The sequence below is a fragment of the Buteo buteo genome, chromosome 1 (assembly GCF_964188355.1).
Source record: "Buteo buteo chromosome 1, bButBut1.hap1.1, whole genome shotgun sequence".
Lineage (NCBI taxonomy): Eukaryota > Metazoa > Chordata > Aves > Accipitriformes > Accipitridae > Buteo > Buteo buteo.
The window spans coordinates 83,052,594-83,072,292 of NC_134171.1; the positions used below are offsets into that span (position 1 = coordinate 83,052,594).

At 41.1% G+C, this 19,699-nt stretch overlaps 1 protein-coding gene across 6 annotated transcripts in view; it reads right to left on the reverse strand.

Moving 5' to 3' along the window:
* Nucleotides 1-217: 217 nt before the first annotated feature.
* Nucleotides 218-19,699, reverse strand: part of GTF2E2 (general transcription factor IIE subunit 2) — a 28,407-nt gene continuing 8,925 nt past the window's right edge. For 2 of the 6 annotated variants that reach the window (XM_075038495.1, XM_075038531.1), the window contains 6 exons: nt 13,988-14,079; nt 13,337-13,444; nt 11,380-11,562; nt 10,804-10,897; nt 2,411-2,526; nt 218-1,378 (listed from right to left, as the gene is read on the reverse strand). In XM_075038495.1, the coding sequence (XP_074894596.1) occupies nt 1,259-1,378; nt 2,411-2,526; nt 10,804-10,897; nt 11,380-11,562; nt 13,337-13,444; nt 13,988-14,079 (713 nt within the window). In that variant the 3' untranslated portion in view covers nt 218-1,258. Of the gene's footprint in view, nt 1,379-2,410; nt 2,527-3,421; nt 4,683-9,041; nt 9,326-10,230; nt 10,417-10,803; nt 10,898-11,379; nt 11,563-13,336; nt 13,445-13,987; nt 14,080-19,699 lie in introns of those variants that run through there. The other 4 variants (XR_012651978.1, XM_075038514.1, XM_075038526.1 and 1 more) reach the window with 4 other exon arrangements.

Here is a 19,699-nt window from a genome sequence, read left to right on the forward strand (position 1 = left end):
CAACAGCAACAAAGCCTTATTCTTCACCTGTTCATGTGTTCGGATCCGACGGCCTCTGCTTCAACCCCCGATACATCAAGCAAGACAACAGCTCATATGCACGCAGCAGCAATCTACTGTCAGTGGGATATCGCAGTCACCTATTTTTATCTTTGATCCTAACCCTAGAAGAGCAAAGAAACAGCTCCTCTCCTACAGTGCCATGAAAACAATATCAGCATTGATTGACTCTGGTTCAGTATGTAAAAATAAGTTATCAAGAGGACATAATTTGGCCACATTCCACATTAGTCTGTACTGCACAGAACATCAAGCATCTAACAGGGAGCTTTCATTTAAGGTGGTTCCTCCCTCCTCCCCAACCAAGAACGATTAAAAAGATGACAGTGTTAACCCAGAACAATAAGTCACTGAGAAGATAAAAATATAGCAAAGATTGCTTTACCTCCTTGAAAAGGAAAACACAACGCAGAAGATGTTAATTCTCTCAGTCTTTAAGGAAGCAACACTGGAAACCAGCATTTTAAGTTTATTACTTAAAAAAAAAAAAAAAAATTGCTTCAGTATTACACTGTCATTTTATTTCCCTCCGGTCCATAAAGTAGAACTGTGCAACACACGTGCATCCACTACAGTGAGGAGAAATCACCGAGGGCAATTTCTGATTAGCATTAGGAAGCTACAGCTGCATTGCCATCCTGCAGCCTGCTGGGAGTTCAGGAGAGCGTTTTTTCTGAGTTTGAGCCTCAGATATCACCCACGTTCAGTAAAGCTCAGTCCCATGGCAAGGAAGACGCATACAAACCGAGGGTGTATTTGACTGTGAAAGAAACTTGCCTGCAGTGATTTTAGGAAAAGGTTTTCCCGAAACAGGTAAAACAAATACTGTATTCAATTCTACTAGAAAGCCCCTTGTAAGTAATCCGGGTAAATACCCATTAAGCAATGTAAAAGCAGAGTTAAGCACTGAACAGGAACTCCTGCATTACATGCTGAGCACCATTTATCACTCTATGCCAAGAGGCAAGTAGTGAGAACCTCTTACTTAAAGACACATTTCCCATTAGCTAATTAAATTAAACTCTAAATTTAGTAGTTCATACTTGCTCTTAAACTGACCTGTTTCATCTCGGCAGTTGCTGGGATGGGGGAAACATATCACATTTACTATATACAGTCAGTCTTTCTGCGAGCAGACACTGAGCCCGAGTGGCAAAAAGCCTTATAAAAATGCATGTTTGCTCCAGAATTCAACCGGTCACTGTTTGCCAGGAACGACATCAGAGTAATCTTTTAATACTCCAGCCAAGTGGTCATTGTGAGTCTTAAATCGACGTTTCTTCTGAGAAGCGGGTTTCTTCCTCCTCTGAATAGGAGCCTACAAGAAGAAATAAACAGTAGTCAAAAAATCTGCCCTCCAGCTGTGACATCTGACCTGATGTGCGACGCTGTGGTAGTCATCACTTCTGTGAAGAAGAGCCCTACTTGAACCAGGGGTGGGCAGGCAGGGAAGGAGCTTGCTTTTTTTTGCAAGAAGCAACAGCACTCACTTCAAATCCAGGCAGAGAGATGACCCTGGGGACAGAGCAGAGTCTCTGTACGCCATGCACAGTAGTAAAGCTGGTGTTTATAAGTAAAGTTTTCAAACGCTCCCACACAGCTAACAGAAGCAGGTACATGACCCATAATTCTACCCACAATTATGTGCTCAAAGACGCATTTAACATATAAGGAATTCATGAGGGGTTCCTATACGATGACAGGCATTAAAGCATCTAGTGTAGTGACTAGCAGAAACCAGGAATAAGTCTTGTGTGGAAGGGCTCTCATGAAAGGACAGTTTGAAGCCAAGTGCAGAAGAGACGAGACATGCTATATCATATACAAACAAATGTTAAAAAAAAAAAAAGTCTGAAGCCAGAAGGAAAGCATCTTTGGAGAGCCTGCAGCCATTTTGGCCTCCCAGTAAAACACGAGGGTATTGCACCCAGTTTGGAGAACAGTGTGTGTGTGGTGGCAGGCACGTTACACGGTTCCCATCAGGATTTCAAAGCTTCTTAGCAGAAAAGCGAAAGTTAAAAACCACCCCACCCTTCCCCCAAAAAGTAACTATTCTTCTACTCCTAATGTATTGCACAGCTTCAAGCAGAAGCTTCCACTTTGGAGCTCACAGGGATTTCTGGCATTTGCCCTCTTCTTGATGCTGCTTGGATTACACCGGCTCAAACAAGTTATAAAAACACTGACTGCTGGCTACAGCATTGTTTTTTGCAACTTCTTAAAATTGGTCACACTTCCCCAAGCTACACAAAGCAGCTGTGCATAGGCTCACCAACATGTTTTGGAATTAACACTGCATGGTCAGGAAAAGGGGAATCTCCTAGAAAGATCTGTAATTTGTATCTCTTACTATTTTCTTTGGTCCAGTTTCTTGCATGGAAGAAATACCCTGTCGTTTCAGATACTCTTCAATTTTCTCCTCATCCATAGAATCCACGGGAATGCTCCTCCACAGCTTCTGAAATTCTGAAACACCAAACAAACCCTCATTTTATATCCCAATGAACAAACCCTGGGCAAAGCCCCCACACAAAGGGAAAGAAACAGACTTGATTTCAAATGCTGAAGTATTCTGGCATGTCAGTCTGTGATTGTACAGATGCAGTGGTCACCGCCAGCAGGCACCCAATTAGCACAGCCTTTACCCACTCCAAATGCTGGATGCACTTCCAAAAAAAAACCCCAACCAAAAAACCCCCAACAAAAACCCCAAACTCCAACCAACAAACCAACAACAACAGAACACCCCCAAAACTTAATAGAAAAAGATGAGCTGATTCTCATCTGTGCTAACTGCACTCCAGCATCCTAGCATCAGGAGCACCCACCGGCAACACGTGCTTTTAATGTTAATTTGCTATAGATTCTCTAGCATCCCTATAGCTGTCAACGTGTGTTATAAGCCTTGGTTCAAAAGATCTTGGTGAAGGGTAATAGCTAACCATAAATGGCAACTTCATTTACACATCTTCAGCTGCCATTGTCTTGGGAGACTTGTCATCTCATAGTCCAATTTACTAAAGATTCAAGACATTTACTTCAGTGGGTTTAAACTCGTTTATCACTGTAATATAATACATACCATGCTATACAGACAATAAATTACTAAAATTCCTCTGGTGTTAAAAAGAAGAGAGATACCTTAAAAGCCACAGCAGCAGGAAAAAAGACAGAGACAGTAAGTCTTAATTAGAGCAGCTGCCATCTGCCTGCACACTTTCTGCCTCATGTAAAGTTTCACAGAGCCTTTGGAATGCCTTCTCCAGGCAGCGGCTGGTACAATCCTACCTCCCTTCATTCCCCAGGCACTAAGTTAGATATATCCTGTCAGCAGGTTTGGCTAACAAACTATAAATAAAACACGAGGCACACATAGCAACGCAAGACTAAATTTTTTCCTTTATTTCCAGATAAATTTAGTATACAGTTGTCAAAACAACCACAACTTCTGCATGCTTAAGAAGCTGTCCTATGCAGCAGGCGATGAAACGCTCCAGTGACGGTCTGCCACAGATATACCAGCTCTAGACACGTCGCGACAAAACGGCACTGTACGAAAAGCATACGTAACAGACTTGGTTCCTGCACTTGGACCAATTCCCTTCCTAATGCATCTTGTTTTTCTATGAAAGTACATGCTTTAAGTCTCAGGTCTTTCTTTTCTTCCCTTTGCCAACAGTAAGGGACTGTTCAAGCTTTCCAGGAAACAAAAGAAAGGAATTTTGCCAGTGAAGAACAACAATGTTCATTTTTGGTAATGCAGCATTTTTGAAGAGAAATAAATCCTGTCAAAACACCACTTTTGGTCACATGGAGATAGCGCTCAGCTTGTTTCTCATACAGGCACATATACAGCACAGCGGGATCGAGACTGCAGTTTTCAGATAACTTAATGCAAGGACTGACACTATAGTCAAGACATTCTCCGTCTGCTCATCCATTTTGAGTGTAATTCCGGGCTTTCAGCATCGCTTGCGGTGCCAGCTATCACAGATCATCCCTCACCTATTCCTGCTGTGGCAGGTGGAGAAGGTTGTGTTATGATTAAAGCTGAACGTGTAAGAGAGATTTCTCAGCGATGAGCACTCAGATTAAGTCTTAACAGCAGAAGCCTGCGCAAGGGTCCTGTTGCATCCTCCAGACTTAGAAGACCATGCTCTTTCAGGCTATTTTGTTTCTGTTCATGCCCCCTCCCTGTCCTGAGCACCCAAGCTGGACTCAGCTGGACACCATGACGCAGCGGTGCTTGGAAAGACGAACCAGGTGATGGGTGTGCAAATGCAGTATCGCGCTTCGCGAGTTAACTGTACTGCAAATCATGTGTTTCTGCAGTTCACGCGTGAAGTGACAAGGCTGCACGTAAATGCATGACTGTTAAACAGATCCCAGTTAGAGATACTTTGAGATTGTGTTGGGCTATACTGCCTTTGGCTCTGCACAGTCGGCTCCTGTGGGAGGTGGAGAGATGCAGGTCAGTCCTCCAAGATGCACGACAGGCACATGTACAGAAGGTGATAGCAGATGAGAGACTTGATAACTCTGCACTTTTACATGACAGTGTCCTTTTATTTATAGTGTTCTGCTACAAACACAGATGTGTTGTTTCCTTGTTAGAGTTCATGCTATATGGACAAATATGCCCCGGTCAAAAAAAAAAAAAAAAAAAAAAAGAAAAAAAAGGCTGAGGATAGGTGCTTAATGTTAAACTGGTCTACATTCTTCTGGGGAACAGAAGTGAAAAATTAAACGCTAGAAAATAAATGGTCAGCTCTTCAAGGATCAACATGCACAAAAGTGCAGATCACAGTTAATATCTAACCACAGCATTTTGCATTTCTTGTAATGCAGCAGTTATACCATCATTACAGCTTCACATTCACCTTTTAAACTTGGCCAAGAAATACGAATGTAACAGTCACCAAGAATCAAAACCGCAAAGCGAAAATCGACTTTACATACAGATAATTTAATCCACTAATCGGCCCCACCAGAGTAACTCTATACGGTATTCTGCAACTCCATTTAAAAATTCCTTTGTAAATCAGGCTGCTTTCAGTGCTATTGCTTTGATTGCAATAACTGCAAAAGAAACTTCTTCCCATGCTGAAGCTCCACATAGGGCAGTAAAATACCTTATTGCCTAGGAAAGGGGGGAGTCACAACAACATGGTCCGCCCCCATCCCCCCCCTCCCACCTCCCCCAATACTCTGTGTTAAAGGATTGGTTCAGAACTAAAAGCACAGGATAAAGGTGGAGAAGCGTACAGAGCTGCCACCCTTCAGACGGCTGTGCATACTAGCTGTTTGCATTTAGGGTGCCATCTAAAGGGAAAAGGAGATACATCTATCATCTCATCACAAAAGCGATTCAGTGTAACACCAGACACCGAGCTAAATGCAAGAACTGAAGAAACAGATCAGCTGCCTGACTGGCACTGAACCATTTCCACATTACCTGTCAGATTTATTCAGAAGGCTCCAAGGACTACGTCCCTATCAGCTAGTGAAAGTTTAGACCTTGGGAATACGCTATCTGAATTATTGTGACATCCTCTCTGAAATATGAGAGCCTATGGGAAAAGCTGGTAATAACTGCAGCTCTCAAGAAACAACCCTCCGCATTTGTAGCTGTGGTATTTCTGCACCTCAAAATTCAGACCCTTGACCCAAGATAGAAGGAGATTTCTCCAACTTCTTTGAGGAATATCTGAAATATTGTCACCCTGGCCTTTGCTATGTGGCTCCAGGCAAAGCGGGTCACCACTTGTTAAAAGCAGTAGTTCATGAGAGGGGCCAGGGAGGAGGAAATGACACACAACGACCCGATTACTGTGCTCCACCACCTCTGGCACAGTGTCCTCGCTTATGGTTGGCCAGGCAGGAGGATGCGGCAGGCTGGCCTGTCCCTGGGGAGGGGAGAAGACAGAAAGAAAAATGCTGTGATGAGCTGATGTGTCTGAAGAGCAGAAAACAGTGACAGAAGGCAGTTCCTACAGATGGTTTCAATATACCGGATCCATTTTTCACAGTGTCTCCTTTTCTCTGTGGACAGGGCACAGGGAGTTCAGTACTGGTGTGAGGAGCGGGAAGGGGATTGTTGGAGCAGAAAGCTCACCACATGCTGGCCTGCTTCAGCCAGGCATAGAGAACAGGTTCAGATGCACACATTCCTGCAGCACATGTAACCATTATGATTACTGAGCACATTCAATTTTCCTTCTCCGTGTCCTGTCAACTGCTGGGTGATCTTTACGCCACCAGAACACGGTGAAGGTGAGACACTCTTCTATCAGAGCCACTAAACTATTTGATAGATCAGCCAGAACAAGCGTATAATAGCTATGGAAGGAAAAAAAATGTCCAGCAGTCAAGACAGCAAGGCTTCGCCTGACTGCAGCAGGCGGCTTTCAGACAAGCTGACAATTTCTCCTACTGCTTAGGCTGCTATGACAAGACGGAGCCCAGAAAAAGTCCCCTGGGGAGAAATTTCCAAGGAGTTTCTGGCCAAAGCAAAGCAGGTGCTGTGAACGCTCAAGGAGACAACGCGCATTTTCAGCAGAGCTTTCAAGTCGTGATGCCAACGCAGATCTTCCCCAGAAGAGGCAGAAAGTTGTGATCCTGGTACCCGAGGCAGGTGCTCGGTGTCTTGCCTGGACTACAAACAAATCCTATATGCATTATCTTGCAATTTGATCACTAAAAGATTTTAACTCAGAAGACTGACAGAATCAACATTACTCACAGGCTGCTCCCTTGCTCCTCCAGATAGCTGACTTCTGGTCTTTCAAGTAATGAGAGGAGGGAATGAGACTACAAGCTGATTTAAAGGCCACTTTAGATGTTTGCTGACATCTCCATCATCACAATGTCTGCATGCACAAACTAAAAATAACGAGCTTTGACCAGCAGTAACCAACACACAGCAAAGCAGAGGGCAGCATAACAAAAATTCTGCAAACACCTTCTCTCTCCTAAACACCCAAGGGGTAAGGATGCACAGTTACCTCAACTTTACTGCATCACGAGGTGCCTCATATACGAAAACAATTTGCGCTGACATTCCCTGAGTGATTATACTCTAACATGCTTACGTTTGGGGAACCAAGTCATGGGTAAATGGCTGCATGGTAACTTCAGTGCAGCTTATCCTGCACTTCTGACTGCCTCACCTGCTCTTGCAAAAAGGTTGAGATGGCTTCTGGAGATAAACTGCTATATCACACTGGTAATGAAAACTGCCAGAGATTAAAAACAGCTTAAAGATCTTCACTGACCTGAGCCAAAAATCTTAGCACAGGACAAGAACAGACAATAACAGGGCAGAAGGGAAGAAACAACTGAGTAACGGGGAAAGACAGAGTTCTGCTTCCTAACAGTCTCAAGGAACACAATACTAGATTTATACCTAAAGGAAAGGGTGCTTGATATTAAGTCTGTGCTGCCCCTGGACCACCTTGCAATTCAAAGCCAGAGCAGTAAGTCATCACTGATCCCAAGCAATTTTTATACTGTTAAATTTAAGAGGCTTTGGCCATTCTTTAAATCTCTTCAAAGGTGCTTAGGAAAAATATTAGAAACATGTATAATTAAGCATCTAAGTTTTTCGGCACTAAAATACTTCCTATATTGCATTCAGACGTGAAAGATACCATCTCTAACAGTTAAGCGATCAGACTGGCCTTTCAGCATTCAGCCGGCACGGGGTGAAAGCTTGGTTCACATGCAAAGTGCTTAGCCCCAGCACAAAAACGCAGTGCTTTACTTGGCTGAAGCACCTGAAATCTAGCCTTGCTTTTATAAACGCTTTCAGCTACACACTACTGACAGAAGATTAATTAGTCAGGAAGTCAAGAAAGAACACATGCAATCTGAACCTTCCTTGGCTAATCACATAAAAGGAAGAACAAAAGCCGTTCCTTACTGCAAAAACCTTCTCCAGTACCCTTGAGATCACGATATATAGGTACTGCACCACTGCTGCAGTACATTAGGATTTATTTTCAAAAGGGGAGAAAGAAAAGCTTGTTCAGCCATCAAAACAACTGTAGCAAGGGCAGAGGTAGGCACTCCCAGAAAGCAGTTCCTCCCACTACTTTAGACAGAAAGCTCCAGATTGCCCCAGCAGCTCCTCTTTCTCTACTGACTAGTGATGGAGCTCAGACAGCGATGGGAGAGGATGCCTAACTTGTAGAGGATATTAATCCTAGCCAACATATGTTCGAAACCGGAGGGCGTCATACAGCAGAATCATGCACTGAGGAGCTCAGAGGCCTTATTTCTAATGATAAACATTAAACTAGAAACATATTTTGAACTGTCATCAGCTGCTAGATCAAAGAGTCTGACAACACTTCAAGGCTTATTTTGCAGTCTTCTAAAAACTTCGTTTTAATGTTGCTGGAGATAATGAGCTGAAACAGCACTGTTAACGCAGAAACGTGTCATAACTCATCCTGTATGAAGACAATTCTGCCAGTGACTCCCTAAGAGATATGCTTCTGGTGCTCTGGAAAGAATTGTAAAGCAAAACTGCTTGGGAAGGATGGGTCTTCTTAATCACAGGGTAACATGGTTGGAAAAAGGACCCATTCCAGCTGCAATAAGTAAGCGAACTCACTCAGGGATGTTTTAAGAGTTGTGGCATACACAGGCAGGTCACAAAATTCACAGAAGAGAAAGCATTCTTGCTCCCTCTCAGAACAAAGCACCATCATCCGCATGAAAAGAAAAAACAAAATCAGCAGGAACAGAACAAAAAAACCAAACCCCAAACAAAAAAAAAAAACCCAACCCCACCACTTTTTGATCAGATGGGAACATGCTGCCACCTGCGGATGAAAGAAAGCAAAGCCACCTTGAACTACAAACAACACTGCACACTAGCAATCCCTTCATTACAGGCACTGCAGGCTTAAATGCCTGCCTGCATCGGGAGACTGAGCCAAACGGCTTAAACATTTTGTTTCAAGGGGTTTTAGAGGGTTTTGTTTAACCTTTTCTCCCCTTTCACAGAAACAGCCTGCATTGCTTGTTCCTAAACACAGATCAGTGCTGGGTGTGCTAAAATATAATGTATTGTACATGAACAGCCTTGGATTTATACTGGCTACCTGATGAAGAGTGGGCAGATGTCTCTTGCTATGTCTTAATAAAATGGGCTCTTTTATTAACTTTCACAGTTAATCCCGGAGTTATTACAAACTAAGAGCAATAGGGTAGAGATCTCCCTCTGATAACTCTTTTAGGATGGTTGGGTGCCAGTTATCTGCAAAAAAATTGCACAAGAAGAAACTATCAGCAATCATGACTGTAATACAATCAGTAGCTGCTAAAAACTTAAAAGCTTTGTCTTAACAGTTACTGCAACAGCACTGATTTCTAAATGTTTTGGCCATGTTCGGATCCCTAAAAGCTGTGGGCTGATGGACTGAAGAGACACTATCTGAACAGGATGACAGTGTTAATGGTAAACTCATAGGTGTTTGGGAGTTTAGAAATTCCTGTGAATACAGACTAAAGGCTTATAATTCTGCATTTCACATATAGTTCTGACTGCTGCTATCAAGAAGTGACAGAAATTAAGGTTTAAAAACAGATTCACGTCAATATTTTGAAACAATTTTTGTATTTTTAAATGCTGTAGATATCACATCTACTTAATTATCCTTGTGGAAGAAAGCTATTCTTACTGAGAGTAAAAGTGTGGTACATAACAAATAAGTTAATGATACGCATTTCCAGTTGCTTAATTCTACTGAAAATAAATAAGCCTCTCTGAGCTAGCCAAAGGAAAAAAAAAAAAAAAAAAAAAAAAGAGCTTTATGGTTTGTCCTACAGTCTTGTAAGTAGAGCAGTTCAAGTTGCTATCAAAACTCTTCCCCCCTTTTTTTTTTTACCGTAATGTGACATTATATGATAAGATGGCTTTATGTGGCATGTTGCAAGAACAGTATGTTAACAACAGAAGTGTTCGGTGTCATTGGAGTCATTTAAAGTAAGGTCTTTTGACACAGACTGCCTTCTCCTTTCTGTACTTACAGGCATCTGATGTTGGCATAAATGTCATTATTGGAACACACCTTGATTTGTGTAATGAATTTCTGTGCATAAACAGGCACATTGTACCAGCGGATTTTACCACTATTTGTTAGACAGAAAACACATGCTGACCTTCTGAAGTCCCAAATCTTCTCCAGCTCTAGGCAGCAGCACTACCCCACGTCTGCGCTCTCCTCCCAGTTGTAAACTACCCCTTCTCAGAACTTTTGCTCACATCTCCTCCCTGTTTGCTTCCTCCTTCTGTTCTATTTGTGGCTTCTCATTGCGTTCACCAATAAAAGGCACGTGATTAATAACCTGGAAAAAACGCCAAAAAACTTGCACCCAGAAGCCATTCTTTTGGGTTTTTTTGGCTGCCCTTTACAGAGCAAAATGTTAGATGCCATTTTAGTCACAGTCAGGTGATTGTTAGTCTCTTCTGTACTGCTACGCTTGAAGCGAGTTGTTGGATTCCTGGTGCCACGTTCAAATGTACCAGTATGAAACAGAGGATATTGCCCCAGAACTCACTCACTAGTCTTGTTAGCCTTATGTTAATATAAACGGTTCTCCTGACATCTGGGTATGCCTAGTATTTAATTACCACCCTAAAAGACTGCTATACCTGAAGACTGCTTACACATATAGGTGCTTAAGATAAATTCAAATCAACTAGCATGGAAACATATGTAAAGGAACACTCACCTTCATCCACAGTAAACTGACAGCTCTTGTCATTGTAGAAAAGAATTTTCTTCTTATCAGGGCGATTAACAAAGATGATCTGGTCCCCTAAAGCCTCGGAAACAAATGCAAAAGAACAACTCAAAATCACTTCGTTTCCAAGAATAAGGATTCCAACTTGAACAACAGACCCAGATCTTGTGCTACAAGAAGCACAACGAACTAGAGAAACAGCAAAGTAACTGGCAATGAAAAGCATCCAAAGCAGATGCTGATAATAAGTACACTAATAAAACAAAGATGAGATATGGAGGACGGAGATCAAGGTATAAAGCAGAACTAAATGCCCACAGTTGGAATGTGGGAGATCAAGAGTCTTTTATGAGAAAGAGCTTTGACAGCTGTGCCACAACATCAGGTCAAATCTGAAAGTAAAGGATGAAATACAGAAAAAACTACAGTATTAGATCTTCTGAAATAGCTTTTGAGTTATCAAAAGAACAGAAACAACTCATGAGAAAATTCTCTTAGCCTCTGCCTCCCCTTTGAGAAGCTAACCGGAACGGGTTCACTGAATCGCAAACATGTGCTACTCACCTTTATAGCTTTCTGTGCATTGGGTAGCCCTTCCTCAATATCTTCTAAAAGGATTCCTCCCAGCCCTCGCTGGTCATGCTTGTCCAATAGCCTGAGCAGAGCCTTCTTATCTTTCAAGTTGTACTTGGGTTTGAAAGCATACTTCCCATCTACAACTTCTATTTTCGGATTGTTGACTAGAGCCTGTAATAGGGACATAAATTTTAAACCTTAAAAAGAGCACATACCAGTACTTTTTTTCTAGTGTGCTTTTGAGCAGCTAGAGCACATCAGCCACACGTTACAGCTGCCAGTTTGGAGGTTTGAGTTTGAAACGGATTTTAAATCCTTGGATCCTAGATCCACCAGCCTAGGCATAATTCGCCACAACATAAAGCACAAAGCACCAAAGGAAGCTTAACATCATTCACTTAATGCCTTTGGGCTCCAAGGTCCATGAAGCCTCTTATGGCAGAACGCCGCACGCATTTCTTTTTAAGAAAGGAATCAACACAAAAAGAAGTGGGAACACAAAAAAAAGCATGATTTGGCTGAATATAAAGTGCAAACGCACAACTCGGCATATCAAGCTTGGGTCATATGGATGTTACGAACGTGAAAGGCATTAACCCGGGATGAACAAAACAGGAGTCAGTCTTCCCCAACTGCCGCCACTTGGCACCAGCAGCTGTAGAAGAAATTGAGAAGAGCAGACCTCCTGCACAGTAGGATTTTACTTATGATGCCAGCTTCAGAGTGAAGCTAACCAGAAGTTCATGGACAATTGAAATGATTTAAGATAAGCTCCAAATCAGTTTTGCTGTGCAGCCAGTACCACAGTGGAAGTTCACCTGTAACAGAGGGCAACTCTACTTAGTTTCTTCTGCAGATGCCAGCCTGACCCTGAAAGGAGAAAGAGAAGAGACACAGAAAGAAGAAAGGAGGGAGAAAACACCTGTAACAGAGAAGGTAACTAACTTTGGCGCTGCAGTGTGTTTGTTCACCTCTCATCCAGTAACAATTCAGTGATGATTTTATATGCACTTCTTGGGAGGAGCTTTTTCATTCCATCTTGATATTCTAGTTCATTATAGAAACAACTTGGAGCTACCTTTTAAAAGACTTCAGCAAAGTCAAGCTTCCGTCACAACCAACACTGCCATATTGGAGGTTTCTGTACCCCAGAATGTTAGTACTGGTAGCAAAGGAATGCCACAGGCTGTATTAGTTAAAACCATCCTAGTTTTACTATGCAGAGATTTTTTGCCCATTTCTCAACAACCTTTACTACTCTGTTGCGAGGATTTTAAATATGATCTGAACAAAACCAGGTACGCCAATCAAGTACAAACACCAAACATGTTATTTTGCTGATTTATTCATCTTGAAATTCCATGAAGACATTCAGATTGATTAAGCATGAAGATGAGTACGGTGGCAAGTTACAGTGAATCTGTAAGAACAAAACCTAGCATCTAGAGTGAGCCTAATGAACTCCAGCAGTGGAATTTGCAGATCTGTTGCCCCATAATTTCAGACATAAATTTCACATCAGAATTCTTCATTTTGGTAAGTAACAAAGAACTGCAAGCCTATGAATTTTGTGCCATACTCCTTTGGTTTAGTTAATTTAACATCCTCGATGTTGGAAGAGATCTCCGCTTGAAATTGTTCTGTAGAAAAAATTCATTAAGAAAAACAGCCTGTTTATATAAAATTAGTAATGAATAAATTCACTTCACATAACATTTACTCTCTGTGTAACAATTCCAACAGGTCCTTAAAAATGTCAGAATAGCTTTCATTTCAGAGTTACCTCAACAGTAGGAGTTACAAGACAGACAGACATGTGAATCAACGTAGTTTCTTAAAGAGGAGATTATATATTTATAGAGCTTGTAGTTAAACAAACATGTGTAATTCAGGTTTATCATAATCCTTTATCTCTAATTAAAATCTAAACATATGTTTTCTTTACCTCGCTCATTAACCATTGTTTCTGTTTGAGTCCAATATCTAAATGCTGTGTCTCATCCAAAATCTCTTCTAGGGTTAATGGATGTGTATCACCACGCTGGTGCCGAGTCTGGAAAAGTAAATACGATCTATTAGAGTTCTGGACTTACTTCATTCAGTGACTCAATTATCATAAAGTAAATAAAATTGGTATAATGTGATGACAAAACAACTTTTGCAAAACCAGGATGGACCCATAGCATATGAGTTTCAATTTAGGGTTTTTGAGAATATAAGCAAAAATAATTAGTACCAGCTGAGATTGATGACAATGTCATCTGTAAAGCACCAAATTACACGTTACTTTGATAAACAGCTCATGAATCCTAGAAGCTGGCTGCATCTAGCAATTCCTAATTCTACTGCAAATAAAAAACATTATCCTGGGTTTTAAGTGACCTGGAATAATTAGGATTTCAGTAATGAAACAATATGCTGACCGTTTTGTTTATTGACAGCATTTTTTAATTTAACGAGCAGTTTCTTGAGATTCTCACTCTTGCAGTAAAAGAATTTTAGAGTTTGAAATATTCAGCATCTTTCAGCTACCACAGGAGAATAAGTAACGAAAAGTATTTAAAAACATTATATATTTAAAAACAAAACATCGTACCTTCATATAATTGACTATTTTAGCAAGGACTCCAAACTTGTAGCCAGAGCCTCCTGAAAGGGCTTTCAAGTTAAATGACCCATTACTGTGATCTGCAAGAGGAGAAAACAAACAATTAAATGATGCTTTCAACAACACCCTGTTGGCTCTGCACTCCATCTCTTTCTCACTCTACTTCCATAAGCTTTCAGAGTTACAACTATGAGCAGAAACGCGTGTTGCAGGAGCGGTCACCCTCAGAGGACTCTGTGCTAGCACACGTGTTGATCCAGACGCACAGAGCTTCCTGTCGACACACATGGCTCTGGAACACTTCCGAGCAGAGCTCCATAAATATAAAGTTATTGGGACTTGACCTTTAAGAAAACAGCAAGCAACTGCAGCATTACTACCATAAGAGTACATGTTTAATTCTGTGGCTTAACATATCATAATAATTTATGATATTAATTAACTCATGCTGAAATAATGCACTGCATTTTTGCCCAACAATTAGTAGGTCTACTGATAGCTTTGTGCTGCTGAGATAGGAGCCAAAAGTTTCACTTATTCCTAAAAGGTATGCAACAGTTACACACCAGGTAAAGGAAGGCTGTGCTGGTTGTGCTGGGTGGTTTTGGGAGATTTTTTATTTGTTTGTTTGTTTGGGTTTTTGTTTGTTTCTTTGTTTTTAAAGTAGCTCTAGTGGAAAACTCATTAAAAAAAAAAAAACCAAGCTCCATAAATTCAAAACAATTCAACTTGGTGTGTTGCACCAGAATCCCCTCTGTTGTCAAGTCTGGTTCTGTCTTAATGTATCATGAGTTTGCTACTGTGTAAAGCTTGTTTTAAAAATTCGTGCAAGGTTGTTAATGACTATTTTATTAACTTTAGCTATTAGCACAGCACATTAAACAGAAATATCCGCAAACCACTACCAAAAGCCACAGACCCATTACCAACATAACGTTGCTCAAACTTAATGGTAACAGCTTTTCAGAATTTCAGCTACTCCAGAAAAAGAACATTTCCTATTTGTCACCACAGGAACTTTTTAATCCACTGGTGATTTCTAATCATATTTGACAGGACAGTAGGTATCTCAGAGATACTGAGTTCCTGTTATTTCTGTGGAAGTCAGTCGAGGGAGAGAAAAGAACAATTAAAGTTAGTGCACTAACTGAGGAAGAGGTTGCAATGGCTGCTGAGCAGAGCTGCTAAGCAAAGTCTTTGCTCTGCTGGGCAGCTGGAGGGTATGGATGAAAGTGGTGATAAGGAGGAGCGGAAGGGCTCTTCGGTTTGCAGTAGCAAAGAAAGAAAGAAAAAAGAAAAAAAGATCGTCATATTCTGAAAAAGGCACCTAAGGTGTTCAACAAAGACCCATCACCTCCACCGAGTAGAGAAAGTCGGCTACATTCACCGTGTTTAAATTTAGATGCCCTTGCCAAGTTCTTCACAGGAAACTCCAAATCAAGTTTCCGAAGTCACTCTGCTTCAGGTGAATCTTTTTCCTGTCTGTCCTACTACATCTCAACCTACTTCTAAGCTGATCTGTAAGTCACTATAAAAGGCAACTGCAATGTGGGAATTTTGGATGTAGTCACGTTTCAAACAAATCCGCTTTTGACAATTATCGGGAAGACTTCATGGAAACTAGTGCTAGTATAGTAAAAAACAATGCCGAAGAAACAAACATCAAATTTAAAACTCAGCAACTGGTAATTGTGAAGCTATTATATCGTATTAGAGGCTTTACGTAGTACAACAATTCTAAAATTAACGTAGAAGAATCAGTATAACTCCAGCTACAGAAGAACATTTTATTCTGGTTACTAAATAGAAAAAAGGGAGAAAATCAAAAGCCAGGTCCCCCTGAAAATACAGCCTATAGGGATTTTCCCCTACAGGGTCCCCTTTTATCGTTAAAAATTAATGTCTACGGAGGACATTTTCCAAATAAAACAATCATATGTGTAACGAGAGGTCTAAAGTGACTAAAATAAATTCAGAGGTACAACAAATAGTTAAGATGACTTATCATCTATTTGTTCTGTCAATTGAATCAAGAAGATTATCGTGTTTAATCTGCCTGGCTACAGCCTGCTACAGTTCATGACAAGCAAATCTAACCACACGGCGAAGCTGGAAATCTGCAGATATTAACACTTCAAACGTCATGGTTTGACCGGCTGCTTTCCAGCGCAAAGCAAAGCAGGGTCACAGCCACCGTCGCCCTCCCAGCACGCTTCTCCGCTAACAAGCTCATCACGCACAAAGAGCATCCCCCAAAATGAGAGCGGGAAGGGGTTCGTTTCTTATTCAAGACAGTAAGAGCCAGATTTATGAATGATTTACTCCTGGGGTTGAGGGCTTGATGCAAATGAGCATAAAGGAAGTTGTCAGCAGCATCATACTCTGGCCAATGGTAGGAAAGCTCCATCTTAGCAGTGCCATAGGCTGCATTAAAAAAAGGGACCAGAACAGCGCTCTTTCAGCATCCTTTCAGACAAGAGGTAGGTGTGTATTCATTTTATAACATTGTCTTAGGTTTATCTTGATTACTAAAAGAAAATATGCCTGTAACCTACAAGCCTGTAAAAAGCTTCTTAGAATCAGAATGATTTTTCTCTAGGTTTAGCAGGATTTTATTCCGCTGAACGCAGAGGGGCTTGTCTTGCACTATCAGACAAGCACTTTCACCATCTGTGCACTAATGGAAAATTGATGACCACTCCATCTTGCAGAAAAGCTAATGCACCAAGCCAAGATTCAGTAAACAAAATGGATTTCATGCTTATTGGGGAGGTAGCTTGTTTCCTGCAGCCTCACGTTCCTTGTAACTGATTCTGTATGTTTTTTGCAGAAATGACAGTGAAAAGATTTTCCTTAAAACAAAGACAGCTAAACCTGAAATTTAAGAAATGTATCTCCCAAGTGGGTATTCTGTAAACCGTATCAATTAAGCTGCCTAAAAGAGATCTATGTTCATGGATATGCTAAAAACCTGTTCTAGAAATTTGGTACATTAGGGTAGGAAGAAAATCCCGTTGCATATTATTATTCCTGTAAATACTGGAGCCGTGATCAACACAATACAAACAGACAGGTTAGAATCCATCTGAGATTTGTAAATGCTATTACGCCAAGATGTCTATTCAGTGGTTTCTTAAACAGGACTTCCTCAGTGCTGCATTGAAATGATTTTTTGCCAGTCATTTCCCTCTGCTCCATGCATATGATTTCAAATAAAGCTGCTCCTCTGCAGTGTCTAAAGATGATGATACTTTTAAATTAAAACCTAATACGGGTATTACAGAAGCCAATTCATTAAATATTTAACTCACTGCATTTTGGATACATACAATAGCTGAAATGCATTCAAATCAGACTGGCTTAAAATATTAATTTAAATTGTGCCATTACAAAATAAGTAAAACTGCATGAAACCAGACCATCTTTGACAGCTTTCAAAGACACTAACCTTATTAGTGCTGTGCTAATTCTGAAGGCTCGGCAACGGCTATTTCAGTCTTGTATTTTAATAATTACAGCAACGAGTAGCTGATTTTTATCTGCCTCGCCTCATTCAAATCTAAGGAGATCATCATCATCCTCGAGAAGCACGAACCACCTCCGGCACAGGCATTAAATTCCACCTCCCTGCGTAAAGACGAGTTTCTCTACGCTGTGCAAATCGCTGCCCTAATGGTGGCTGTGGAGTGGGAAGGGGCCGGCTGCTGCACTGCACCGGCAGCTGAGCGGCAGGGACTCCTGCCTGGGGAGCCATGCCATGCCATGCCAAAGATGCTCCTCTCCTCTCGGGAACAGAGCTACGGCCTTGGCGGAGACCTGTGCCGGCAAAGGGTTCTGGCTACGCAATGTAAACATGCCCAGTCTCTACAGCGGCCCCAAATCTTGATCACTTTTAGCAATTACTAAAATACTAAATTTCATACATTACTAAATTTCATTAAATACATCAGCAGGAACAGTTAATTTTTGTGCCTGGTGTTTACAGAGTGGGCAAACTTACGTGTAACAGATTCCAAGAAAATCCTCAGTCTTAGAAATCTGTTTAAGAAGATCAAAACAAAACCCCTCTCCTTTCTTTCCCAAGGATATTCTCTTGCCATTTAAAATACACATTTAAATTCTGCTTGTTTTAATTACCCCTTAAAGGGGACTCCAAATCCTTTTATTTAGCCCCACCTTCCTCTCTCACAGATTTTCAAATAAGTCTTCAGACCACTGTTTCAGCAACCCTCCTGACTTTTTAGTCCCATAAAACAGGTCAGCTGAGTTTCCTTCCTAGATTGTGACCAAACCAAGCCACGCTTGCAAAGCCAGGACCCAACTCAGCTCAGGAGTATTTTTAGCTTGGATTTGCTCTGTAAACTTTTGTTTAAGAAAAAGTAACAGTTTAATTAATCCTATCCATCTCAGCCATACTTTGTATATTCAGTTACAAATTTGTGTATTCAGTTACAGATTTAACAGAGGAAACAGTAAGTTACTGCAACTGCTCCAATAAATGTCTGTATCAAATGTTAATGCCAGGTATATTCCCAACAACAAAGTTGCTCTGTTTCAGTTTAAACCCATTAAAGACAGAACGATAAAGAACAAAATGTTTAATATTTGACCAATAAAAATAAGACATAAACTGCAACCTGGTTTGCTGCATCATCCTGGATTTCACAATATCCTTTTTTCAAATAACGACACAAAAATAATGACAGGTACTTAGGCTGCTTTAAGTAATCTGTTTTAGTAGACACCATCACACTTTGCCTTTGTCACTTGCCATTTATTCAGGCATTTTGTAGTTTTGGACATCTAAACAGGCTGATTGCAGAATTATTTCTGGGATACGCAAAGTTCATTAAAGTATTACCGGTGAGCACAGTTTAATGGACAAACATCAGCATTACCCCTTCATTCCGTAGGTTTGATTACTGAATGAAATTAAACTAAATGCGGGTAGCCAGGACCATTTTGTAACGAACATAGCTAGGTTTTCACTTTCTGCGTTATGTTCAAAGCAAAAAATTCTTTCCTTAAGGCATGGAAATAAGACTCCAGGTTTCTATAAAGTTACAATCTTGTCTCTCTCTTCCCCTTCCATAATCCCACATTTTCTGGGGCACCCCAGCAGAGGAAAGCACATTTTGCGAGCTGCCCCTTAGCTGGCACGCACGGACCCACAGGCTTACGTGCAGGGCACAGGCTGGCCCGTCAGCGCTGCTCACCACCATGTTTCACCTAAAAACTCTTTGCTATTTCTTCAAGGGAATATGGAGGTCTGACTCAATCTCCTCCCACACGCAGTTTTCAATCACCTGAAGGATTCAAAGGTTATCACGGCGTCCTACGGTACGCTACAACAGGTAACCAGAAGTTACTGTTGCTCCTTGGACACTTTTTATTCCATTAGACTATATACCAAAAGTACTCTAAGTTCCCTCAATTTTGGGAGGCAAAGCCAGGGAAAGGAGGAAACCAGGGGAAAACCAGACACAACTGTAAAGATGTTATTGCCAAACACCTCATCCACCTGCTTATTGGTAATTCACAAAGAAATTCGGACACACACAAAACTGCTTTTTTGTTCTAGATATACTACAGAAATTACTGAGGCACAGCCTACTTCCACACTTTTGAGCAATGGCCTTTCCGAAACAGCACATCTCGACAGCAACACCATTCACGCCAAAGGCAGATTTGCTGAAGCCA